Raw genomic sequence first — 27,011 nt, forward strand, 5'->3', positions numbered from 1 at the left:
GGACTTGGGTGTGTCGGTGGAGGAGAAGCTCCACACGCCCCGGCAACCTGCGCTGGAGCCCAGAAACCCCCCACACCCTGGGCTGCATCCCCAGCCCCGTGGCCAGCAGGGAGAGGGATGGATGGGGGGGATTCTGCCCCTCTGCTCCGCTCTGGGGAGACCCCCCCAGTGCTGCCTCCAGCTCTGGGGCCACCAACAGCAGAAGGACATAGAGCTGTTGGAGTGGGGCCAAAGGAGGCCCCGGAGATGCTGGGAGGGCTGGAGCCCCTCTGCTGGGAGGGGGGGCTGAGAGAGTTGGGGGGTTCAGCCTGGAGAAGAGAAGGCTCCGGGGGAACCTTCAAGCCCCTTCCAGTCCCTCAAGGGGCTCCAGGGAAGCTGGGGAAGGACTCTGGATCAGGGAGGGGAGCCCTAGGAGGAGGGGGAAGGATTTGACCCTGAAAGAGGGGAGATGGAGCTGAGATGTGGGGAAGAACTTGTTTGGTGGGAGGGTGGTGAGAGCCTGGCCCACGTTGGCCAGAGAAGCTGTGGCTGCCCTGTTATAGTTAAAATTAAAAAAATAAAAATAAAAATAAAAAAGTCCGAAATAGATTCACTAAATATTTATTAAGGTAGGAAAGCAAAAGCAGCGCTGGGTGGCCGGGGAGTCGCAGCTCCACCAAGGCTCGCAAATTCAAGCAAGCTGAATAGCTCTTTTTATCCTCACAGAGGTCGGGTTCGACACCTTCAGTACACCCCTCTGCTTCTTCCGTTATCTTTCCTCCATCTGGTCTGTCTTGCTTCAAGGCAGTTTCAAGACAATGTCGGCTGTAAATTAGTTCATACCCTTCCCCTTCTATCTGATTAATTAGTACAAAGTTAAAACACGGATAACATTGGGGTTAAGCTTATCTTGTCAAAACAGGACATTCTCATGTGGTTTAGCAATATAACATTGTGGACGTCTCTTCTTGTTAGGGAGTTCTCAAGACTGCCACAATGGGCTCGTTCTTCTTGCTTAAATTGTTTGGTCAGTAAATTACAATCTGACTTTAGGCGAGTTTTACAAGTGGTGGTGGCATAATCAGCTTGTGCCATCTCTTACATGCATTTGGTTAGTACAAGGATAAACATTCACTTACATAGACACATTTTGATAGCATTGCAGTTTGCGTAAGTCAGGACTTTCTTACACTATGTATAACAGAAAAGGATAATCCTAAAATTTGATCAGCAACAAATCTTCAGTTATTCATTACATGCCCCATCCCTGGAGGGGTTCAAGGGCAGGTTGGAGGGGGCTTGGAGCAACCTGGTGTGGTGGGAGGTGTCCCTGCCCAGGGCAGGGGGTGGCACTGGGGGGGCTTTAAGGTCCCTTCTAACCCAAACCATTCTGTGATTCTATGAATTTGACTAGTCCCTAACTCCCAGCCCACCACGGTGAAGCTTCGCAAAGCAATGATACTTTTTCAGCGTCCTTCTCGCCAGGCTCCCCCCGGGGGTGGGATCCCCGCTGGGCCCGCAGGTCCCCGGGCCCGTGTCCACCCCACAGCCGCCATTTCGCGCCAGGGTGTTTTGTCCCCTTCGCCCCGCCGTAGCCCCGGCCGTTCCCATGGCGACGGGCCCAGCGGCCCGAGGCGCCGGGAGCTGCCGTTTCGGCCTCAGCTGGAGGCCCCGTTACCCGCCGGGGCATGAGGCGGGGACGGGGCCGCTCTCAACCGCCTCCGCGGGGAGAAGGTGAGGAAAAGGCGATGGGGGAGCCGAGGGAAGGGGCCGCCCGGGGGTTCTGGCCCCCGGTGCCGGCCCGTTGGGCTCCGGGTTGTGCTGGTCGCTCCCTCCCACTACCCAGCCCTTGGCTGAACATCCGAAGGGGCCAACCTGAGAACTGCCGGCTAACTTACCGTTAACTAGTATAGTTAACAACCAGCGTCAGCTCGGTTACCTCTCCACAGTCTGCGGTGACCGAGGAAGCCCTGATGGTGACTTCATACCTTGCTTTTTGTAGTGTTTTCTGTAGCCGGGTTGGAAGGAGTGCTGGACATCCATGGGTCCTGTGAGGCCAGGCTGAGAGAGTTGGGGGGGTTCAGCCTGGAGAAGAGAAGGCTCCGGGGAGACCTTCCAGCCCCTTCCAGTCCCTCAAGGGGCTCCAGGAAAGCTGGGGAGGGACTCTGGATCAGGGAGGGGAGCCCCAGGAGGAGGGGGAAGGGTTTGACCCTGAAAGAGGGGAGATGGAGCTGAGATGTGGGGAAGAACTTGTTTGGTGGGAGGGTGGTGAGAGCCTGGCCCAGGTTGGCCAGAGAAGCTGTGGCTGCCCCATCCCTGGAGGGGTTCATGCCCTGCCCCCACCCCCCATGGCAGGGGGTTTGGAACTGGATGATCTTTAAAGTCCCTTTCAACCCAAACCATTCCATCATTCTATACCCACAGAAGGGGAGATGCTGTATCCACGAATCTCTTCACTTCTAGCTTCGTTTTTCATCAGTGCTAGTAGATAATCAGTGCTTCAGCTACAAGAGAAGCCCTCGACTCATAAGGGAAAGGCAAGAAGAAATTCACTTCTGGAACAGGCCAGACGAAGCGTGACATGCAGCTTTCTTCTTTCTTGAGGGTCTGTTAGCAGACAGACACGGCTGGGGGATGGTGGCAGCCTCAGGGGTAATTCAGCCAGGAGATAGCTTAGTCGCAGTTTGCCATGTAAGAGATTCCATTACATTGTAGAAAACTTTTGACGTTAAATAGCATAACCTTCAAAACATCTGATGTTACAAACCAGCAAAGTCTTGCAGCAAAAGAGATTTCCAGGGTCTGGGTGGGCCTGGCTCCCCGGGCCAGGCTTTTATTAGGAGAAGGAAGAAACCTGGGAGTTTCTTCAAATAATCTGAGTGGTTTTTGTAATGTACGCATTACAAAGTGATACACTCAAAGTGATACACAAGCAAATTCTCAACAACCTAGTAAGAAAAGTATCACATGATTAGTAACATTTCTGGTCATGATGAACCAGTTGCCATGTAGCAACTGGAACTCTGAATGCAGCTGGATACTGCTAATTTCTTCGAAGACTGAAGTTAGCATTTTAAGATGGCTTTTTCCAACCTGCTTGTTGCTAAGCCTGTGCTGATGGACATAAATGACATTCTTTTATATTCTTACCTGCTGCTTCTCTACCAGTTGACCACAAAAGACCTTTCCAGCCCTTTGCTTAGGACTGATGCAGGACCATTGCTGTACCAAGATCTGCATCGTTCTGCTCGCTGGTGCTAACCCTCTGATGTTAAACTCATCCTTGCTCCGTGGCAAGTGAAAAGCAACAACTAATAATCCAACACAAATTGAGATAAAAGGGAGAAATCATTTCTGAGCTTGTAGCTGTTGTGCAAACAGAAATCATAAACATCAAGAACTTTCCAAGTTATGGTTTGTAACTCATCTTTGCAGCTAAATCACACTTTACCCTGCCAGGAGCCCAGACACTGTAGGACAACTGAATCAAGCTGCTTCCCTCATGGATGTCCTGCATACCTAATTTCGTTTTTTGTTCTAGCAACAGTCCGCTTTATACTTGCGATGTGGAGGAACTCCTAGTTCTTTCCCCCTTTTTGTCCTTAAATTATCACTTCACTTTTTCGGTTTCTAGTCTTTCCACTTCCCTTGTTGCTGACAGAGGAGTCTCTGTTTTCTTGGATGCTGTGCAGTGCTAAATTGCAGTTCCAGACCACATGCTCCATTGGGGCCACCCGCTCTCACTCCGTTTCTCTGCACTAGCTGGAAGGAACACATGGCATATCTGAGAGAGGTGAAAGTGTTTGTTCTGCCATCACCCATTTCTGACATGAACACATCCCCAAAATCACAGCACATCATACGCCATCTGAGTATGATATGTGTCCATACTGCTGCTGCAATACCCCCTTTGCTCTTTTTACTCAATTTAGGTCTAGAACCCTTCAAAGACTAACAAAACCTGCAAGTTTCCCCTAACTGGAAGTCTGAGGTATTGTTGTTTCATGCAGACATCAGCACTTGTTTTTAAAGTCTGTAATTCTTTTTCCCCTTTTGTTACTATCAGTCACAAATTCCCTGTGCAGAGAGAAGTGTCCCCTCAGATGTGTCGTTGTTCTAGTCTCTCCAGTTTCCTGTCCACCGTGGTGTATATCTCCAACATAAGGCTCCCTCACAATATTTTTTTATCACGTTTGTTGTTTTTTTTTGTTTCCATTTTTGGATTTCTATAGATGAATACCTGCAATAAACCTCCTAATAAGACAGCTCCAGAGAACTTGGGCGAAGCTGTTCCTGAGGTGCAGGTCCAACGTGCTCGAAGGAATGGCTGGAGCTTGCCTCTGCACATTTTCCAGATTATTGCCTGGTGGCTGTACCTCTTCTTTGCTCTGGTTGGCTTTGGAATCCTGGTTCCTCTCCTGCCCCGCCACTGGCTGCCCGCTGGCTATATCGTATCCTTTGGTCAAAAGGAGAACGTGGACTGGAATAAACTATCAGTGAGATTTTTTAAAAATAGTTGTTAGGTAGCATAGAAAGCATAGGAGAAAGCAGCTGAGCCAGAATCTTTTTCTGAAGTACAAACATGATCTTCTCCTGCCTATAAAAAACCAGCTGTTTTGAGATCCTCTCTGCCCTTCCACTTTAGGTAGGTCACTAATGTTCTCCTTGTCTCCTTCATTGCTCTCTGCTACGGTTTCTGCCTTTGTCTCCGAGGCTCTTCTGCTGTCTCCTTCTGCCTATGTGTCTCCTTTTCTTTATATTCTCTTCTCCAAGTGTGCTGCAGGCTTTGAGGGAAGTCATACTAAAAAAAGCCCCTCCTGAAAGACCTTTGCCGTGATGGGCAGCCACACCTCCCTGTGCTGACTGAATGAGTCCTGTAACGCAGCTTCATATGTTTCTGATTCTATGGTGTGGTTGCCTGGGAGCTGATCTTCTCCCAGGGCCCTCTCTTGTCCCCTGTAGAAAATCTGTGAGTGAAAGACGAGGTGGTGTGGTGTGAACCACAGAGGAGAGGTCTGCTGTGTGCCAGAGGAAGAGGGTATCCTGAAATTTGAATTTAGTACTTGCCAAGCTGGGGAAGATTCATAATTTGTGGGCGTTTGCTTTTGTCTTTACTCCAGTAGCATCTTCCTGGTGGGGAAAAAAAAAAAAAAAAAAGGAAAAAAGTATGCAATGATGGTTTTAAAACACTGTGGTTTCTCAAAAAAATATTTAAGGATCATCCTAAAAAGAGAGTGTGTTCCCAAGGTACCACTTTAGCCTTAAACATCACAATAAAAAAAAAAAAAAAGAGGAAGTGGCTTAGTGCCACTTAGTGCTTTTGTAGCAGAATAGGGTAACCAAGAAATGTTAGAGACTCCTGGGAAAAGTTCTGAAAAGATGGGATATGCACTTAGACCATTTCTGGTTTGGATTTATGTATGTCCATGAAGCCTTGGATATGTTTGGGATGCTTTTGCTTATCATTGTTTTAGTTACACCTGTGTGATTTAGGCTTTTCATTAGCTCACAGCGCTCTTATCTATCTATTTTACCCAAATCTTTGGTATTATCACAGTTCAAACCTTGTGAATTTGTCTACCAAATACCTTCATAATTCAGTCTAAAATCACTCTATTCAATAGATTCGTGTATCCTGAAGTTTTACTAGCGGTTAATGTCTAATGTCTTTTTTGTGTCAAAGGCAAATCCCTTCCCATTCTGCTACACCTGTCATCAGAGCTCCAGTCAGCTACACCTCTCAAAGACCTTTTTTTTCCTTACTACACCGCTCTGTTTTCCATAGACATTAGCATGATCAACAATGTGCACGGCTGGGTTTGTAGCATATAAACCAGAAGGTTAATTTTTGAACACATGCTCATTAAACTGCAGTATATCAAGAAGCAAACTCTCGAGCACAGTGGTACTCCAGGGATGCACAGGTGCTGCTTTCTATTTGTATATTCTTACATATTTGTCTATTCTTTCCAAATATCAGCAATTGCTTCAGGTATCTGATCGAAACTACTGCTGCAGTGTATTTGCTCTGACTTGCAAGAAGTAAAAATCCAAACAGGTAATATTTCAAGCAACAATGAGAAATCCTGGATATTGCCTGTCTGTAAATTGTGTAGAATCCTACTTTAAATCCTCTTCCTTGGGATTGTGACTAAGAAAAAGGAAAGCAAGGTGATCACTGCTAGTTTCTTGATGTGACTTTTTTATTTCCTTTCATGGAAGTTTGGTCTTGTGACGGGGCATGTGCACGTCCTTCACTGACTCTTCCTTTCCAAGGAGTCTGTATGGACTAAGAAATGTGGACCTATGCCAGCAGTCTGCACCTGGGGTCAGATTCTGGTAAGTAAAGGTCATTTTTAAAAACTCCCGTGCTAGGAAGGACGTTTCTGTGAGGCAGGGTAGTACATAATAAGGAGGGTTGTTCCTATAGATTTAGTTATCTTTTTTCAGAGGATATTTTTTACAGTTATTATTTATTAACATTTCAGTTAATAAAGCTCGGATTAACATGCTCCAACCAGTTATGTAGTGAGTTCAAATTCTAAGCCATATATTTCTCATCTGTGTGGGCTTTGTGGATTAAGGCTAAAAATACATGTATTAAATCACTCATACAATCCTTAACTGTGTACTTCAGTGTCCAGGAGCGTGCTTTATCTACCATTTAGTTGTTCATCTTACTGCAGTCTCCATTGATCCTGCGGATGCAAATGTGAGAGAAAAAAAATATCTAGGGCCTCTGGCTACCTTCAATCGTAATCAGCACCCCCATGTCATTGAAAACCATCATTGCAATGTCTGTGATGTAGATGTGTAAGTATTTTCTCTCTTTCTTCTACTCCTCTACCTTTTTCACCACTACACTTCACCGTTAGTCTTCAATGTCAGACTGTAAGATGGAAATTGAGCCCCTGAAGCTTTATAGCACGAGTTAAACTTCATCCTGTGGCAGCGTTCAGGTGCCCACTCTCAGGTGGTTCTGTGTTTTATTTACTCCCTCATGTGTTGTGTGGAGAAGGCCGTTGTGTTCCGTGTTATCTGGATGTCAGCGTTTGACCTGACAGCGTGTAGCGTGTGCTTGTATCTGGCTGGATGCTAATGCAGTAGCAGGAAAGGCTTGGAGGGCAGGCATTAAGATCAAGCTTTGTAGAATTGCTAAAGGGTTTCAAATAAGAAATCAGTGATCTCCAAATCAGAAATCACGCGGTGCTTTGAAAAGGCAAATTTTGCAATGTTTGGGATTGTGATCCAACCATGGCTGATAACATTTGGCCATTGACATATTGCTGATGTAGAAGGTTCTCTCACTCTTCCCAGGATCTCTGCTGCTCTCTCTCCCCCTGTATTTGTGCCACTGGACAGTCAGGGTTAGCTGGTGCTGCAGCTGGTGCTGCCATGCTAACGCCACCTTTCTTTGGCAGGAGCGCCACGTCAAAGCACTGTGGAACTTGCAACAAGTGTGTGTGTGGCTTTGATCACCACTGCAAATGGCTCAACAACTGTGTGGGAGAGAGGAATTACTGGTAAGAGCCTGGCTTTGGGACAGGAACAGCAATAACGTTCTGGTTTACTCTTCTCTTCCTCAGGTTCTCCTGCGTCTCAGTCCCCACAGAACCACTTTTCTCTCAGGCCCCAGCTGAATAAAATCAGTCATGAGAAAACTGGATGGAAAAAGCAAGCGTTATTCTGGCATTCAAATAACACAGGGATAAAACTCCAATACTTAGAATTTCGTAGCTGAACATCTACAAATAAAAACAGAGAACATAATCTTATTATTTGGTATTAGGAAAAGCTTATGGGATATTAATTGGGTGTCCTTAACGCTTCTGAGCGCTGGAGTGAGAATAGAACCGCGATTGTGCTGCTCCCCACTGAAACAACCTGCATCCAGATCGCATGCTTTCCCTGCCAGACCTGCCAGTTGGCAGGAGTTACAGCAGCATGTAGGCACCTCTGATCTCTGCCAGGTTTAGGATAAAGAATAAGGAGGCCATCACTGATGATTCCCTTCTCGGTTTCCTGCACTAAAACCAGGTGGAAAGCAGAGAGTTGTTACTGCTGGGTGCCACGTTACACTGGTTTTTGTGCAGGGAGCTCTTTGTCTGTCCTGACAACCTGACTGTTTTGTAACCACGGTTGCTCTACAGGGTCATGGTTTGTCCCTCAGGGTGACAAATCAGAAGACAGTTAACCAGTATCTATCATAAGTGTAAGCAATTTGGGAGAGCTGTCTATATCTCCCGCTTTATTAGAGGTTGGGGGGTTTGAATGGTATGTGTGACGTTGTTGAAGCCACTCAGACTTCCTTACCTTCTCGGCAGGCTCTTTGTGAATAGCGTGCTGTCTGCCATCCTGGGCCTCCTCCTTCTGCTCCTTGTGGCTTGCTACGTCTTCGTGCAGTTCTTCGTGGACCCCATGATGCTTCGCTCCGACCCGCGCTTTGATGGTACCAGCAGAGCTTCAGCTGAGCCTCCTGTGAATCAGCCAAACATACCTCCATACGGGATGGGCTTCTGTGGGACCTCCTGCTGAGGAGGGACTCCCACCCCTTTACTTCTTCAGTTTTATAGTTCTGCAAGAGTCTCTCTGCTCAGCTGGATGGAATGTCTTTCCGTCCAGAGCTAACTGCTCTTCCTAAAGGCCTTGCAGGCACAAGATTTCTTAGGCTTTATTACGGTTCGAGAAACCCTTAACAATTTATTGTTGTTTAGACAATTATTCTATCACCCGATGAGCCCTCCCCACCCGGGAATCGGGGAAAACAAGGAAAGATGAGGGTTGAAATACAAATAGATTTAATAGGATAAGGGTAAATAATTAACATTAATAATATTGAAGAACCAGTATTGATCCTGATACTAATATAAAATATACAAGAATTGTACTCAGCCGATTATATCAGTGCACTCCCCCCAGGGACAGCCCATGTGGGACACTGTGAGCGCTGCGGCTTCGGGAGGAAGGGAAGGGCTCAGGGCTCTGGCACTGGGGCAAGGAGTTCTGAGGATGACAGCCATCAAGGGAGAGAGAGAGAGAGAAACTCCTCAGCAAACTTTGTAATTTCTATTGAATGTCACGTTGATGTTATGAAATAACCCTGTTGGCAGCTTGTGTCATGTGCCTGCGTCTCACTTGTCCTTGTGCCCACACCTGGTGAGCTCGAATACACTGAGATCTTGAATTCCACGTATCATAGGTGGCTGTAAAGTAAATATTTTCACAAATTTGGATGCTGGAGTCTTCTAAAAGTGCAGTTTTTCCAAGCATTAGAAGATAAATCAGCCCCATATTGCTCAAACCAGGATAAGCCTCCTGCAGCTACTTTTGAGTATTTCCAACTGTAAAGTTTAGTTTGACATATTTAATACCCAAACAATTTACTTACCTCCAACTCTTTTTGTTTTCTAGCTCTGAAGAACCACACGCACCGCTGGTTTGTGTTTCTTCCTGCAGCTCCTGTTGAGACTCGGGCATCTGCCATTTTGATCATGGCTGGGATTTTTATTCTTCTGGGCCTAATGACCGTGTTCCTGCTGGGCCACCTCTTGGTCTTTCACATATATCTCAGTAGGTATCATGTTCTTGTCCTCTGCAGCCCCGTTTCCTCTCCACCTAGCTTCTTCTACACGTTCTGCAGTTGCTGCGTGTTCACCTCTTTCACAACTACACACGTGTTGTGCAAGATTGCTGTTGAAAAGGTAGAATTGATGTAGAACTGATGTCCAGGTTCCTTTATGGAAGTTGTACTGTATCAGCACTAAACAACTGCTGGAATTCAGAGTAGAGGTTTTCAGAAAGGTTCCTCATTAGATCTCCTGCTTGTTGCTCTGTCAAGAAGGGACATTTATGTTTGTTTATGTACAGATGGGCATCAAACCCCTTTATTCAGCCGTCATCTAAAATGAAGCCAATGCTGTTTGGCTGCCTGACATAATTCATGATGAGAAAAGATCTTACACTTGCAGTAGTCGGTAGTGCCAAACCCAGGGACGAAGGGATGTGGTGGAAGAGCAGTGAGGACAGTGGTTACAGAGGATCCTTGGATGGATTTTTAGGGAGCCGCTTAACAGCGATGCAGACGCCAACACAAACTAGGTTAGCACAAATCAGAGCAGTTCCAGGAGCAAAAGAGTTACGCTGCTGAAGCGTAGCGTTTGATGGCTGTGTGCTCCTCAACCAGCATTAGTGAGATCATTTACTGTCCTTTTGCTTTACAGCCTCTTTGAGCATAACTTAAATTCGGTGATGCTGCGGTTTTGCTTTCTTGGTGGAACTGAAAGTTGACTTTGCTGGGTTGATGGTGATGCCTGGAGGTATCAAAGGTTGATCTAGGGGCGTAGAAAGACTAAAAGCATAACAAAGCTGGGGCCGCTCCAGTAAGATTTCCTTTGGATGAAAAAGAAAGGATTATTTGATTTAGTGCTGAGCAGTATTTATCCTGTCTTTGTGTACAGCTTCCACAAGAGGGTGCTCCCTCCTTGATATAAAGACAAGAACAGCAATGCATGTATTACAGGGTTCTACTCTAGGTTTGGGTATTTCTTGGTGCTGTTGTCTTGGGGTGATTTTTTTTCCTCTTTCAGAATAAATTATGAGCCAAATTAACTTTTTTTTTTTTTTTTTTCCTGGGCCGATTTGGTATCTTTACAACTCACATGGAAACAGAATTTTATTATTGCTGATTTTTGTTAACGTTTGATGACATTAAAATCTGCTGCCCTTTTGAAACTGGTTCCAGCTGTGCAGAAGTGCAGTGTGTAAGTCCTTGTTGAAAAGCAGTGATGTTACCACATGAAGCCTATATCATGCATCACATATTAATATGTATTACCCTTGCAACTGGGATTCAGGGAGATCAGGCAAAGCATGGCTGGTTTAAATTCCTCTTATTTCACACATGTAATTGTCAATAGTCTCATCTGAATGCTTTAAGGTAGATAGTGTTGGAATGGACTGGCTAACCTCTTTTGGGACTAGAAATACAATTGACCAATTAAAACATAGTTACTGTTCATGAGTATTCCTTCATAAACCTTTCTTCTTTTTTTTTTTAAATAATTAAATCACAGAAAGAAAACAGCACCCCTGAGAGGGGTATTGCCTTTAAGTTTCACATAAATAAAAACTGGATTAAGTCAGGTGTGGCAATGAACATTTTAGAATCTAGTTCTGTTACAAGCACGGTGAAATGTTCAGAATTACTGTCCTGATTTTAATTACTCACTGCTGTCACTGAAAAGGAAGGAAGTAGTTTATTCTCAAAATAGTAGGTGGATGTGTTCAAAATTACCGGTCTTATTGAGCCTCTAGTTCTAGAGGCATTCAGTGAAGAGTGGCACTTCAGAAGCTTGGAGGGAGGATTCATTTTTTCCCTTCAATACTCAGAGGCCAATAGCAGAGCATAATAAAAAGAAAAAAAAAAAACAGGAAATATAAGAAAGGAATATAGGAAAGGATAAGAGGCTCTTGACATCAATGTCTTTATGTTTCACAGTATGTGCTGCAGTGTTATCTGGATAGACAAATGCTAAACTAAATAGCTCTATTAAAATATTTGAAAAGTTGCACTGTTAAGTATTCAGAAACCAATGAACTGTAAACTACAGATGGTTTATAGCCCTTTGCTTATGAGGCAATATTCTGTTTCTCAAATAAAGCGTACGGTACAGTTCTGGGTGCGTTTGCCAGCACCCTCCACTGTCCCTGCTAAGTGCATTCACTCATCACGTGGCTGCAGACTCCCTTCATTTTTATGCTCCATCTTCCTGGCCAAATGAATCTCGAATTCTTATTTCCTCATAAGTTCATTGCTGTAACAGGAGGGGGACCCTCTCCTCAGCTCTCCCCTGCTTATTGCATGGTTTTAAGAGGTAAGACATTAGCAATATGAATGTCTTAGGCAGAGGAAGGGTTTGATTCTGGATGTCCCACATCCTCGGCATCTGCTTTAGCTACTGTGCTTCTGTAAAAAGGAAGGATGACTACCAACCAGGCTGTGCACTGAAAACCTTCAGCATCCATTTCTGGGTTTTGTGCACTAAAAATACTTACCATAACAGGGTCATTAGGGGGAGGAATGTCTGACATTTGGATCCTTGTGATGTTTTGGGTCTCATGAGGAAACCGAGCTGCTTGGAAATGTCACATGGGTTTGGTCACTCGTGGAAGCGGATGTGTTTGTGTGTGGGAATCCTTAAGAGTGCATCAACATGGGCACACAGAAATTCTGAACCTGTCTATTTGGCACCAGGCAGGTTGAGCATTTAATGCTTGGATATTTAGTTTTGGATACTAAGTGTCTCAATCTCCTCTACAGGATGCAAAAACGTACTGAATTTCTTTTTTCCATTTAGCATCCCATACCTTTGGAGTACTCACTGAGCTTTCTGTATGATGCAGATCTTACCCTTATTGGGTATGAATAATGGGTTCATTATTCATAATTCCACTCTACAGTGAGCTGAACAACTTACTACAGTATAGAAGGCTGTACTGTGTACACTTAGAAGAATAGTGGGACTACGAGAAAGTGTGATGATGACAATAAAGGATATAATAAGATATGCAGTGCAAAGGTACTTTTGGCTTAGCGTGTGAGTCTTTTCATGTTTATAGTTACTATTTGATTGTATAGTTATTTAGACCGTTTGTGTCATCAGGGAGTGGCATTTCCTGCACTGACAGCTCTCTCTCTTTCCTCCCAGTGTGGAACAAATTAACTACGTATGAGTACATCCTGCAGCAGCGTCCCCAGCACGAGACGAAAGAGGTAGACAAGCAAAAGGAGTCTTGTCCCTCCCAGGAGAGACCCAGTCAGGTACTCGTTGTATTTTCAGTCCAGTTCTCAAAACCAGCCTGGCTTGTCCGTAGTGGAAAGTTTGCTTCATTTTTGCCAGCTCCAAATTTTAGAGGCAGTTGCTAGAGATGAGACTTTAGAGGTATTTTGGTGGAGTTGAGAGTGTAAGGTCTGTAATTCGATGAACACTTTAGGCATAAGCAAGAACTGCTTTCAAAGGAATCGATCCCACCCACTCTCTTCCTCCACCACTTGTTTTGGGCCCTGCACTATCTATTATTTTCTGCCAGCGCAGCTGTTCATTACAGTCATGCAGTGAACAGGGTGGGGGAACTCATCTGGGTAAGAATAAACTTCATTTTTTAAAAAAATAGTTGCACTCGTGTTTAGCTGGCCCAGCTCCCTCCCATTTGGTTCACCAAGCAGTCACATAAATGCCTGTGTCAGCACGAGAGAGGGTGATGAAGAGGATGGGACCCTCTGTTTGGGTGGCAGTGAACATCTTGCTGGCTTCTGTGATGGGTATTGCAGATCATCGAGATGAGACAGGCTCTGAGGCTGGAGAAACTGGTGCTAATCATCAAGCAGCTAATAATACCCATAGTTTAACCATCTTGAAAAGGACACCAATCACGTTCAGAAATGATCTAGATATCTGCTTTTCTTTGAATTGAGTCTACATAGTGATAAGGGTCTTTTTGATGACTGTGATGTTGATCTGTATTTCTGTAAAAAGATTTCTACAAACTTTTTAATGCTGTTATACTCTGCAGTGGTGTATATATTGTGCTATGAATTCAGAGGTTCAGTGTAATTTATTTTTTTGCAAGGCAGCTCTATCCCTGGAATTACTCAAAATTTGACTGGACAAATTCTGTACTGGCTTTAGCAGTGGAATTCGACTAGAAACTTCCAGAAATTCCTGCTAGTTTAAATTATCCTGCAATTAGTTTTATGCAAGTAAGTTACCTAGTGTACAACCAGTTTTATATTTCATAAGAAATTAATTAAATCTAAACTTCACCTAAGTATTTTGTGTAGAGACTCTGGGATCTCTCTGGACTCATTCATAGTTTTTCCCTATCAAAGCAAAGAGGAAAGTGAGCTAATTCCCTTTCTTATAATATGGTGACCCCAGCTTTTCATATATATATATATATATATATATTTTTTTTTTTTACTGTCTTGGAAAAGTTGAACTTTTCGTTTAAACAGAGGTTTCCATAACAACAAAAATATTTGGCACTTTGTCTCATAGAGCTTTGCTTACTATGAAAATTAAAACAATAACAAAGCATTAGCTCTGATCATTTCCTAGTTACTGAATTTTGGTTCATACTAAAATGTCTCTGAAGCGGGGGGGACGCTGTGTGTGTGCACATTTGGGATGTAGCCATTCAATTATGTTCTCCTGCCTGCGCTGGGGCTTATCTAGATATGTTTGAATACAGTTATTAATTTGAAGCAGCAAGCCTAGAAGAAGCAGGGTGAAAAAGAGTTCTGTGTTTCAGGGCTGCAGTTAGTACCTTGGGGAACAAGAAAGACTGGATGATGCCCAGTAACATTGTTCAGAAAAATGTTAACCCACCAGATTTTCCTTGTTTCTTACATAGCAACCAGAGATAAACACAAACAAATAGATTGGAGTAGGAGCACACCAAGTGACTGGCCTTTTGTAAGCTGTTGACTGCAGCCCTTCTTTAGCTTGAACACAGAAATCCTTTGTGATCGATCCAAGACGTTGCAAGCATAAAATGGAAATCATCCTCTTCCCACTTTTGTCTTAACTGTTCATTCATTTTAGGGAGTGAGAAGAAACATGCATTTCCCCTTTAATCCTTGGGTTTGAGCCTTATTCAAGCTCGGGTATTGATTTTGGCTTCAGTTTTCCACGTTTGTCTGTAGTTAAGTCTTCAGCCATGTTCAGGTTAAAGGATTCTTGTTCAGGTTAAAGGATTCTTACATGCTTGTAGAATCCTTCTCAGAACATCCACAAAGCCCTAATTTTGTACACTTAAGTGGTTCAGATGTCACAAAAAGTGCAAAACAGTTGGACATATGCAGCCTTTACCTCTAGTACTACACCCAAAGCAGGCTGTGCAAGTAACAGTTTTTTCTGTAGGCAGCTGCCTAGCAGTCCAAAGAAATATAAACTAAACCAAGTGCATAATTGTGTTCATACCAATTGCTGTCACAGCGAGGCCAGCTGGGATGTGGTATTTTTCTCATTCCTAAAGCTTTGAACCTGCTTTGGACACTGATTCAGGTTGGTGAGCTTTGATTTTAAATAATAAACACAGATTTTACTCCGCTTCCCTCACATTTTCAGTATTGTTTCTCTCTGCCTGGTTAAGATGAACCCGGGCTCAATACTTGCTCCCACCGATACCCACGCTCAGGCTCGATACTTGTAACAGATCCACTTTTCCTGGGACAAGACCCATTTTTTCCTGTTGGGTTCTTCCTCCCCTCCAGCCAGACAGCATTTCAGGGCGCTGAAGTGGACGGTAAGAGCAGCTGCAGCAGACAAGGGAGCTGAATTCATCCTGAAGCAGCAACTTGGGGTGGACACAGCTGATATTCAGCCTCTCGAGGAGGTCTGAGCGTGGCCAGCATCTGTAAGGTAGCAATGAACTTGGGCACTCTGTCCATTTACTGGTCTGTTTTCAGCAAGAGTAAAAGCTGAATCCTAACAACCCAGGTGGAAAGGGCAGATCTGTCTTGCTGTCACGCTTGGAGGATGCTGGCTGTTACCCTAATGACTGTGGGAGCAGAGGGAGGCTGGGACTCTCTCCTCTGTGGTTGTAGGAGAGAGAACATTGTATTTTCTGCTATCCTCTTCCATTTGCTTCTGCTAGTCGGCTCTAATGGTTTTCTTTCTTTTTTTGTGGCTGCTTTGGTTATACATAATTTACAGAAGGCTGAAATGAACAAAATGGATTTTAAAAAGCTCTCTCATTCTGTGCTTGGAAAGAGTTCTATGTGATATTCTCAAGATGCATCATTTATTGATCTCCTTTGAAATGCCAGTCCCGCAGTCCTGTTTCTGTGCCGTGGACATTGAACCCTGATGGTTTTCAGTTACTGTGCACAGTCCTATGAGGATGTCTCCTGCTGCATCACATTTCAACCACGGCAAGCTTTTCTCTGCAAACACCTACATCTCCCCACCCCTGCCTTTACAGGGACCCGAGATTCTGTCTGGTCTCCTTCGTTTGTGACTCAGGTGCATGAGGCTTGAATGTCAACGTTAAGAACTTGGTCTGGGAGGAAATTCGAGGAAACATTTATATACATTTGGTGTTCGGTCGATGATGAGCAGTGGTCTGACTTGAGTTACAAACTCTATCTGAAATAAATGTGCTCAATTTCTGCAGATTATCAATCCTGCATGTGAATAAACTCTGCCTATAATAGCTCCAAACAGTGTAATTCTCAAATCAGAAAGTTGTGATGTTTGGGGTTGCTAAACCAATTCCCTTCAAAATTGGTGTTACCACCTATAAAACGGCTGAAAATTCTTCTCCACCTTTTTTTTTTTTTTTCTTTTCTTTACAAGACCAATTAAACTAAGAGCCTGTTACAAAAGGCAACACGCCTGAAGTCTTCCAGTTTGGCAACTCTCTTATCTGACAATTACACAAGTGCTGAGGCTCTAGACATCGATGGCAAGATGTTCAAAAGCAACTGGCAATTTGGGAAGTATTGCTTCTGACGTGTAAAGGAGGCTGGCCAGAGTCCATGCGACCGGTGTGCTGGCTCTGAGGCTGGCCAGCTGTGGATGCTGAGAGCATCCCAGGAGCTGTAGTCCCCAGTCCCCTCTCCCAGAGCTCAGCAATACATGTCAGGGGCTTCAAATGGCTTTGTATTTGCTGGTTTATCCCACAAACTATTCTAGTTTCTTCTTGAATACAGGTAACGTTCAGCACCTTCAGCATCCTGTGACAGTCAGTGCTATAGCTTATTTCTGTGCTGTGCCAAAAACGCAGCCTTTCTTCTTCAAAAGAAACCACTACCTACATTTTTTTGATGTGTTGCTCCCTAAATGTTGTGTTAGAGAGATGGTAAACAATTATTCCCCATTTGCTTTCTTCACTCGTATCTGCCCTAAATATTTCCTCTACTGACTGAAGAGCCCTGGCCCATTGGCTGGTCCTTGTACAGAAACTGCCTTTCACTGCTCCTGTCACTCTTCTCCATACCTTCTTCCAGGTCTTCTGCAGGGGAAGATGCTGGAACACTATAGAGAATCCAGTGTCCAGGCTGTCGATGAATGTATTCAGTAACATGAAACTATTTTCTCTTTTCATTCCTGTCAGCTGAAACGATTTCTTGGCTGCCACTGAGCATGCAGCTCCATGGATTCTGGTTCAGAGACCATTGCTTTGTATGTGAAGTCGACACTACTTTTCCCATGAGCATCACTTCACATTTTTACATCTAGCAATTCTGATTTTCACCTGCTATTTTATCACCCCATAATCCAATATTGCAAGAATCTTCTGCAACTCCTTGCAGTTGGCGTTTGTTTTTATTGCCTTACATAAGGGAGTATCATCCCCAGACTTTGTCTCACTCTTCTGCTCTTTTGTCGGTTGTTTATGTATTTGTTGAAGTGCAGAGGCCCTGGGTCTCCCAGGAACCCATTTGTGGGATGTCCAACTTTGACTTCATTTTCTTAAGTTTGCAGGTCAGGCTGTTCAGAAAAATGGGTCTTTGTGAGTTTGCTTAAGTTTTTTTTTTTATTATTTTTGAAATCCCTCTGTCTTTACCACCTAAAAGCTGCCTTAAAACGTGTGTCTTTATAGTCACTGTGCACTAAAATGTTTAAGAGGAAGTTGTCTTGCTAATTATTCAATTTTAAGAACAGCTGAAAAGTCCCTTCAAGATTCTCCTGAGCACAGTTTATCCTTTTTGACAACGGGGCTTCATACCCTGTCTCGCTTGGTAACTCTGACCATCTCAACTGGGTCCTTGGAGGGAGAAGTGGGAGCCCGTTTCTGCAATGCAGATGTGTGGATTTAGGAAGCTTATTCGTTGGGTTTTCTTACATGTTTATGAAAACATGCTATTTTAAAGTTCAGGATGGCATTACTTTGAATTCATCTATACCTGAGGCAAATGAGCAATATATCACATTCTTTTTAAAAAGCAGCAGTTACTAGCTGTACAGGCTCCACACAAGAAGCAGAAAGTACTTTATGTTTTTCCTGTGTGTTTCATGCTTTCATTTTCATCACCCCATTTTGAATTTAAAAGAAGTTTTTTACATTCGCTGCTTAACTCCTGTGATTGAGTTGTGTAACTAATGGAGGCTTTAAGTGATATTTTGAATCTCGTCCCAAGAAATGATTAAGCTGGTCTCCATAAGCGTGCTCTGATTTGATTTTGAGTCATGTGAAATACTGGCTGGACTAATCGAATGAATCAGGGACTTCTAATTGTCTCAATCTTGGCTTTCCATCTCCTTAAGCAGCGGCCTCCTGCTGAGTTTCGGCAGGACTAGCTGTAAGGACAGAAAATGTCTGGCTTGTGCCTGAGGAAGAAGACTGTAGTGAAAATCCCTCTTCTCCACTCTGTGTCCTTACTGATCTGAAAATTTTGATTCCTTTTTATTATTATTACTGTTTTTCAGGAAGCAGACTTTCTTTCAGGTAACCCTGGCTATACAGACCCTGCTATTCAAGTAGAGGAATTCTCAACAGTAGCTTCAGAAAAAAGGTGAGTAAAGCTGTAGGTAGGAGTCTCCTGGCAGTGTGTATGACGACTGGGTGGTTGTCACCAAAGTCCCTGGTGGACCCTAAGACTTAGGAGAATAGGGAGGGCCAATGTTTTGACCAAGGCACGGTGAAATCTTTGAGTTTCAGGAGGGCAAATACCTGCAGGAGTACTTCCCTCTTCTCTCCGGGGAAAATATTTTCTTAGAATACTCTCTTTAGGCTCTTTTATCTTAAAATTACTTTAAAGCTGCCTGATTTGTCCTGTAATTCCTATATTGAGCTCATTATAGTTATATCATCTCAGGCTGTTACAGGATGAATCACAACAGCAAAATTGATAAGGCAGGGAAGTGCTCATGGGAAAACACCATCCTTGTCTCTTAATTAATCCCTGCCTATTAACTCGCGTCCCTGGGGAAGGGAGAGGAAATCCTTGCTATTTTGCACAAGTGGCAACTTTGAAAAGTTGCCCTGCGGATTTGCTGGGAATGCTGTGCCAGGCGAAGGATGCTCCAGTCAGGCTGATGTGTATGTATACTGGTCCAGTATGTGCAAGCAAAGATGGGCATCAGAGTTCAGTCGTGTCTAAGGGGAGCATCTTGTGTATCTGCCGTATGTTTTTTAGCTTGTCAAAGCTCTATGGCCACGACGACGAAGCTCCCCCCGAGCAGAGCTCCTCTCCTGACGGCCCATCTCTTCACTTTGCAGTCCCTTCTCAGGTAAGCGGGAGGAACGCTCCATCCCATCACCTCTGCTGCTTCACCAAGTTGTGTGGGCACATGCTCCCTCCAGTGCAGCCTGGTTACCTCTGTCCTCTTGATATTCATGTCCCTACGTCAAGATGCTCTCCCTTCTTCCTCAAGTGGCAGGTGGTCATGCTCTCCCCCTTTCCTCCAAGCGTATTAGTCAAAGTCTTGTCATCAGAAAAATGCCTTTTAAACTATCCTTGTATTTTGGAGAAGAGCTGTCTTTCCCTTGGGATGTCCTGTGCTATATGACTTTTGGTCCCCTCTTCTACATACATCATCCTCCAGAGATAACAGCTTAAAAGTACCTACACACAGAGAATTGCTGTATGCACACAATATTAATTGTGTTCGTTAAATACCTGCTCTCTGTCATCGCTTTATAGTAACTCAGTCTTAAACTATAAAATATTCTTGGTCTTTTGTCATACTCAATGCTTATTATTAAAAATACAAGGAATGAAAAAGCGGTAGGAACTTAAAAGAATTAGTGTCTCATTACTTTGGCTTCTTTTCTCTTCCCTTCTCTTGGACCTCTTGCTTTCACAGCAGCAGAAAAGCAGAAGAAAGAAGATGCATAAAGCTTCTTCCTCATCAATGGACGGCAGAACTAAAACACACACCAGACCTTGGCCCTCCTTCCCAGATCCCCAGTCAGGTGAGAGTGCACCAGTCAGCTTCTCTTCTTCTGCACTAGATTTCTTGTTGCTGGCACACAGAAATGAAGTGTGTCATGACAGTCCACCACTGGCAGAAAGTTAACTTGCCTAAGAAGGGAAAACGAGTGCTTCTGAGTGCTTGGAGATACTCTAAAATTATCAGACTTGTGTAGAATCCTGTATATTTTCGTATCTAATTTTGCATAAATATATGTATGATTTTCTTTAACACCAGTGCATCAGCCATATCAGAGTTCCTGGGCTTGTTGACATCTTTAGGAAGAATTGTTTTACTGAGAGAGCGGTCAGGCACTGGAACAGCCTGCCCAGGGAGATGGTGGAGTCACCATCCCTGGAGGGATTTAAGGAATGTGTAGACATGGCACCTCAGGGCATGCTCTAGTACCCAAGATTATTAGTTTGTGGGTGGGTGTGATGTGGTGGGGTGTTGTGTGTGTTGTTGGGGTTTTTTTTTTCGTTTCTTTGGTTTTGTGGTTGGACTCGATGATCTCAAAGGTCCCTTCCAACCATGATGATTCTGTGATCTTTGTGGAGCTCGCAGTCTCTCTCCTCTTAAGCTTTCTTCTCCCTTTCTTTCCATCTCTAGAGCTCCCAGCCACGGCTGTTGCCACCTCATCTTCCCACAGCCATCACCTCTTAGTGCCAGCTTTTCCTCTGAGAGCTGCTGTGCCCCCCAGCAGCATCGGCCTCGTCCAGGCGGCGGGAACCCCAGCTGATTATCACTCAGAGTCCGCCGAGTCCATGGATGAGATTCCTGTGGCTCAGACTCGCCTTGGGAGCACAGCCCTTCACAGGCCTCCTAAGAATAACTCCAGCAACTCTCAACACTGTCCCTTGCCTGCAGACAATCCCAGAGGTGACAGGAAGAAGAATCTTTATTCTGGGCACAAGGTAAAGAGGAAAAGCTGCCAGCAAGACAGACACGTGGAGCGGGACCTGGAGCTTTTTTCAAAGGTTCCTGCTGTGTTTGTAAGTAGGAGCAGTGGAGAACCTCACGTCTCCCAGCCCAGTGAGAGCACATCTGAACCACACCACAGAAAATGCACCAGCAAGCAGCACGTGGGCAGACATGATCCGTGCTCTGGGGACATAAGGACAAACACCACAGTGGCCTAGTTACCCGCTTTCCAAAGCCATAACCTTTGGGGACAAGGCAAGAGGTTCTCTTTCTATGTGTATGTTGCTGTTGAAAGATCTTCACTCCAGTGACTCGTCTTTTTCCCTGGAGGTAGCAGCATCCCTTTACCTGCTGCTGTCCATCTTCCAGCAGAAGGAGCTGAGAGGCAGTAAAACTCCCGCTGCGTCATCATTTCTGGCTGCTGCCTCTTCCTAAGCCAAGATTGCCCCAAACCCAGTTCTGCTTTCCTTGACAAGGGGGAGAAGTCTCCCCTGATAGGGATGTGACCAAGGCTGCCGACTGGTCAAGTACCCTGTGCTTGCCATCCGAGTGCAGTGAGACATTTCTCATGCCCAGCCAAAGGCAAGAGGCAATCAGGTGGCCAACCCTGAGGTAGGCATGTTGCTAGAGAGATCTCGAGTGCTTTTCCCCTCCTGGCCATACCCTCCTGGCCCGCCGCATGCTACTACTGCAGTAACTCTCTGGGAGGAGCAAGGCTGCATCTCTGGTGTTCCCTGCACCCTGAAAACTAAATTTCCCATCTGCCTACACCCTGTCAGCCTATGGATCATGCGCAGGGGCTTCAGCAGGTGCTCAGGGAGTAGCCTCAGGATTCCCCTGTTCCCTAGAACCGCTTTCCACTGTGCGCCCTCAAGCCAAGCCCACCAGCACGTACTCTGTAAGGCAGCGTAGTTTGACCTGCTCCACCTTCCCAGCAGCGTGGGGTGTCCCACAGCTCAGCTTTTCCATCAAAAACTCCCACAGGTTTCAGGACACAGCAGATCCTGAAACCTTTCAATTTCCTGGGCTGTCACATCCACATGAGTCCACGGCCAGGCCTGGAGTCCTTGTATTGCTGAAAAATCCCACAGCAGATACCGGGGCATGTCACCAGCACCCTGAGTCACGGCACCCTGTGCTGGTGCTGAGGAGCAGAGTGTGGTTTGGGCTGCCAAGCAACAGTGCCTGGGCTTTCCCTGCACCCTTGGCATCTCCGTGAGCCTTGCCACCAGCATGGATGTGCCTGACACGATTTGTCACCTGCACAGCCCCTGGCACAGCTGGCACCTTGAGCAGCTGGCTTGGCCAGATGCACCATTTCTGGACAGGCCCAGTAGAGAAGAGGAAGGCTAGGAAGTCTTTATCACCCTACCAGATATTTTGATGCATGGAAACCACAACCAACCTTTCTCCAGACTACCATGGGTGCAGGGAAGGACAATACAAAGTGAGTCGAGTGCTCTGTGAGTCGAGCTAAGCTGTTCCTCCCCTCGCCTAGCTCAGTCTTGTGAGAATTCATCAGAAATGGTTCAGAGCAGGACAGGATATTTGGGTACAAATGCTCTTTGGGCACAGCCAGCATGGGACAGGCAGGTTGGACTCCCAGCTTTAAGGTACACAGTTCCCAGCCTGGCTGTTGCCTGTCATCCCAGTGCTTGCACTGGTTTCTGTGCTCTGAGGTCCACACAAAGTCAACTTCCCCTGGAGCTTTAGGCCCAGACAGTTTTACTTCTGGGGAGTTCACCAGCAGAGAGAAGCAGGGAGGTACCTGCTGTATGTTGGAAGCCTCAGCCCAGTCCAGGAGCATTCCCGAATGCCAGCAGCCTGCCCAGCTCCCTCAGGAAGCACCCCAGCACCATCACCTGGCCAACACCATGCTGTGTGGTGGACATTTCAAGTAGTGCTTGAAAAAAAAAAAAAAAAAGTGCTGTAGCTACTCCTGGAAACACAAGGTCCTTGCGGAGCTGAAGCTGGAGTAGGGGAGTCCTCCCTTTGAAGGGCTTATGGGGTAAGTATTGGCTCAGAGGCACTCCCTGGGACAGTCCTTGGGAAATTCTGGCAAGGCAGCGTAGATACCATCACACTCCCCAGGCTGCTTCAGAAGGTGTCTCTCCATCCTTCTCCGTTGTCTGATTTTTGACTCCCAAAAGCTTGGGTGAGGAGCCTTGACTCTTCGTGGAATTACGTCATCGGCAAAATTGAAGTCTCGTGTAGCTGTTGAAGTCATTATGTCTAAATTTGCAGGAAGGGTTTACCTGTGGCCACGCTCCTTGCAGCTGTAGCAAGGTGGTGTGACCCTTTGGAAAAGCAGGCGTGTGTGGGACCAACCTTTGTGGACCAGCAGACATGGCACTGGCTTGTCTGCAGAAACCAGGGCATCTGCTGACTGGTGGAGCCTGGTTAGACAAAACCCTCCCAGATGTTTCTCCTGATGTTTGCTGTCACCTGAGAGAACTACACCCTGCAGTAATGCTGGGCTCAGGGTTTTCAAAGGCCAGCTGTCCCTCCACCCAAAAGTCATTGGTTATTTCTCTCCAGCAGGTGCCCTTGAGCAGACTTCATGTGTTTTCTTACCCTCTGTCCATGCAGAACCAGTTCCAAAGTCATTTATGGAGCTCTTTAGTAGCTCTGTCCACAATAAATTTTTCTATGCCCTTTGCTAAATGGTTTCCTCCTCTTTTGCAGTCATTACTTTATCTACCCAGTTGATGGTCCCCACGCTTTTCCCTGATGTCCCAGCTGGGTTTAGCGTGTTGACCCATGCGGGGGGTGGCAGCGGTCCCCTCCCTGTGGGTCTCTGTGGATGGTGGGTGGGACTGCCTTCCCTGAGGGCAGGGAGCAGACCACTTTCTCCAGGAGGTGTGTAACTCCAGCCTGGTTTCTGCGCTGCGGCAGGGTGACTTCCACAGGGAAGAGGCTGCAGGAAAGGTTTGGGGTGAGTGGAACTGTTTTTTCTGGTCTATCCTGTAGATCCATGGGGGAAAAAATGGTCCGGCGTGACCCGAGGTGGCATGTTCTGAGCACAAGCTGGGAAAGAAAGGAGTGTCCTATGGTTTGTTGGCACGTGACCCTCTCCAGGAGCTCCAGGGCTCAGACTCAGTTTCACTTGGTGTTGTCTTCCCTGCCTGTTCTGTGCTCACTTGTCTGTTGTCCTCCTAAGCCCCCGATCCCCCTGCCACGCACGCAGACACCCACCTGAGAAGGGTCTCTGCTCCCAGAGTCCAGTACAACCAGTGCAGAGCCCTGTATGCTGCTGGGCTGTACTGGTTATGCTCTGCCCTGCAGGCTGCCCTGCAAGGGGTGGGAGCCTTTTGTTGGATCTCCTGGATGTCCAGGGTGCCCTCAGGACCCTGACTTGGGAAGCAGGGGAGACATCCTTCTGCTGTCTGCAACTGAGACACGGGACGTTTTTTCGGCTGCATCAAGTGCTGGAGGAGGCAGAATAAATCAAAGCTGCAGAACGTGCAACGCCTTGTCCATGCCTTAGGGGCAGCTGGATGCTGAGCGAAGAGCCAGAGCCCAGCAGGATGGGGTCCCACTGCTGCCAGCCTTGGACTCTGATTGATCTCCTGACCCTCGTGGGCAGCAGGCAGGATGGAGCGTGCAGGGTGCTGCTTGATTTTGGCTGAGTTTTGTGTTTTCCACCACAGTCGCATTAAAGGAGGACTGTTGAAGACGCATATTGGGCACGCAAGGGTGAGACTGAGATGGAGATGGAGCTCCTGGGAGAAGTCCCTGCCCCAGATCAGTTCCCAGCAAGGATGAACCCTCGCAAGTGCAGTCGAGCGTCTCAGCTGAGCTGCTTCGTGCCAGGAGGACCTTCTGCAGATGCTGATTTGCAATACACACTTGCCCTCAGGACTTTTGGGTGCTGTGTGTGGTATCTCACAAAGTCGTGGAAGTTTTCGATGGGAGGGAGCAGGATGGTCGCAGCCCAGGCTCGCTCCTTCCCCACCTCAGTTCTGTCCTTTTGGGACCTGAACGCTGATACCCTGCTGGTCCAAGAGCCGAGGAGTCACATTATGGGACCTCTGCAGAGGCCAGTGTGTGGGCAGAGTGGTCCTGGCCACCGCACCAGAGGACTGCAATGACCACGAGCAAGGCCATCAGAGAGCTGGGTGAGGTGACAGCAGAACCCCTGATGCCTTCAGCTCCCCATCGCTGTTGAGGTCTGGTGTCCTTGAGCTCCTTCCCCAGTGCTAAATTAAAGGTGGGGGGTTGCCAAGGCACGAACTCTCGCATCAGCAGGAGGCAGTGCCCTGGACTGGCCGTTCCCACCACCAGCCGCTGAGGGTTGTTTTTTTTTTTAATCAGGAACAAGCAAAGCATTTGCAGGATGGTGACAGTTTTACGAAGTCCTCTGAAATCATAAATCCCAGTCCCCGGCCAGTCGCCAGCAGCCGTGCCAGACCTCGCAGCGCGGTCCCGTCTCGGCCGTGGGGACACATGCCCTGTGACTCAAGTTTCTTGCTTTTCTCTTTGAAGTCAAGGGGACCTTCCTCGGGGTAATTATTATATATTTTTTTTTAATTTTTTTTTTTTGATGAGTTGGTTCCCGGGCTCTGCTTTCCACCACGTCCTGAGAGCATCTCAAGGGGCTGCCTGGAATTGCGGGGCGGGGGGGGGGGGGGGAGGAGGGTGCGTTTTCCCCCTCCTCTCTGCCCTGTGCACCCAGGACCCCAGCTCCTCTCTGCATCCTCCCCAGGACCCCAGCTCCAGTCCCCCCGGGATGGCACCGCTCACCAGCTGCCGTTAAGCCCCGTTACCGCCGTGTGGACACGCTGTTGCTGGGGTTACCGTATACATATTGCACAACCTCCGAAACACTTCCCTCTGTTTTCTAGCAACTCGGGCTGGAGGAGCAGCCTTCCCTCATAACCTCATCCCACCCCAGACCCGGCCCAACCAGCCGCTCGTTCCTGAAACAAGATGACCCCGGGGAGCCTGTGGTGCCTGACCCCCGGGGGAGGCAAGAGGCAAAGAGGAGGGAGGGTGAGGGCAGAGGGTGCTCCGGGCTGTGCCTGTGCTCTTGTGCAAGCTCTGAGCGCCCTGGAGCAGTCACAGCACTCCCTGTGAATTTAGGGAGAACGACGTGGTCCTAGCAGGGATGAGCCCAGCATCCAAAGCCGTGTCTCGGTGACACTGAGCTGTGAGGCTCGGTGTGTCCCGGGTGAGCCCACTGGAGTTCTGGAGCTCATTGAGCTCCCCAGGGCAGGAGACAGCCTGGGAACATCCTGAGCTTTGCTGAAAATGGCAAGAAGGGAAAAGTCCCCTGGGGAGCTGAGTGCTGAGCCGCATCCATGCTCCACGTCCACCACACCACAGGACCTGTGCAATCTCAGCTCTTGCCCGTGCCATGGGCTCCTGACCAAGTCACAGCTTCCTCCCAGGCTTCCTTTTCCGGGCCGCATGAGGAACAGCAGGAGCCGGCCAAGGCCGGTGCTCCATCCCAACCGGGCTGTCATGGTGACAACAAACGCACAACAAACCCCAGCCCTTAGGAACCGAAACCTGACCTGCTCAACCCGACCCCGTGGGGCAACTCGCCAGCCCTGGCTTGGTGTCCTCCACTCGCCCGGCTCTTCCCCCTGTGCCGCCTCTTGGCTCTTGGGGCTCTGCAGCCCCGAGAGATGGGTTTGGATGGGCTGGAGCTCCAGCAGAAGAGCTGCCGACGTGACCAGCTCCAACTCAAGTTGGCTGTCAAGTCCTGCCGGAGCTGCTGTGGGCTGGATGCTCCAGCCGGCGTTACCTGGGCACGCAAAGGACAAGGCTGTATCTTCAGCAAGATTTAACCACCCTCCTCCGTGTGGCAGCCCCGATGATTGCCCTCTTCTTCAAGCAGGGAGCAGGCGAGCGGATCTCCAGATCTCCCCCACTTTAGGTGGGGTGGGATGACAGCCCTAGGTCCTTGCTGGCCTGTGTGGAGGCTGGTTTAAATTCCCACTGTGACCTCTGAGCAATTTGGGACCTGCTTTTATATTTAATGAAGAGCTGGAAGCACATGTGTTCAGGACAGAGTCCTCCTGGTGTCACCGCTTCCTGGGCTCTCTGGCTGTGTCTGAGCTCTGGACAAGCCAGATGGAGGAGAAACACTGGTTGGTGAGGTCTGCCTGAACTCTGGCATCAGTCTAGTCTGCATCTGAGGAGCCTTCACGCCTGTCCTGCCCACCCTTGGCTGTCCCCTCTGGG

General features: G+C 46.9%; 1 protein-coding gene across 3 annotated transcripts; it reads left to right on the plus strand.

Moving 5' to 3' along the window:
* The first annotated feature begins 1,578 nt into the window (after positions 1-1,578).
* ZDHHC1 (zinc finger, DHHC-type containing 1) lies at positions 1,579-23,486 on the plus strand. Of its 3 annotated transcripts, XM_014949106.1 has the most exons (11): positions 1,579-1,713; positions 4,212-4,430; positions 6,617-6,792; positions 7,401-7,502; positions 8,304-8,428; positions 9,391-9,549; positions 12,687-12,799; positions 18,414-18,499; positions 19,124-19,217; positions 19,794-19,902; positions 20,511-23,486. In XM_014949106.1, exons 2-11 carry the CDS (start codon positions 4,212-4,214, stop codon positions 21,038-21,040), a joined length of 1,713 nt encoding a protein of 570 aa, XP_014804592.1. In that variant the 5' UTR covers positions 1,579-1,713; the 3' UTR covers positions 21,041-23,486. The 3 variants fall into 3 exon arrangements, with proteins under 3 accessions (XP_014804592.1, XP_014804601.1, XP_014804609.1); XM_014949115.1 differs by lacking the exons at positions 4,212-4,430; positions 6,617-6,792 and adding an exon at positions 6,202-6,318 and having other exon boundaries at positions 1,586-1,713; XM_014949123.1 differs by lacking the exons at positions 1,579-1,713; positions 4,212-4,430; positions 6,617-6,792 and adding exons at positions 5,969-6,037; positions 6,202-6,318.
* The last annotated feature ends 3,525 nt before the right edge of the window (positions 23,487-27,011 follow it).

Source organism: Calidris pugnax, unplaced genomic scaffold, assembly GCF_001431845.1.
Source record: "Calidris pugnax isolate Ruff unplaced genomic scaffold, ASM143184v1 scaffold30, whole genome shotgun sequence".
In the NCBI taxonomy this organism is placed as follows: domain Eukaryota; kingdom Metazoa; phylum Chordata; class Aves; order Charadriiformes; family Scolopacidae; genus Calidris; species Calidris pugnax.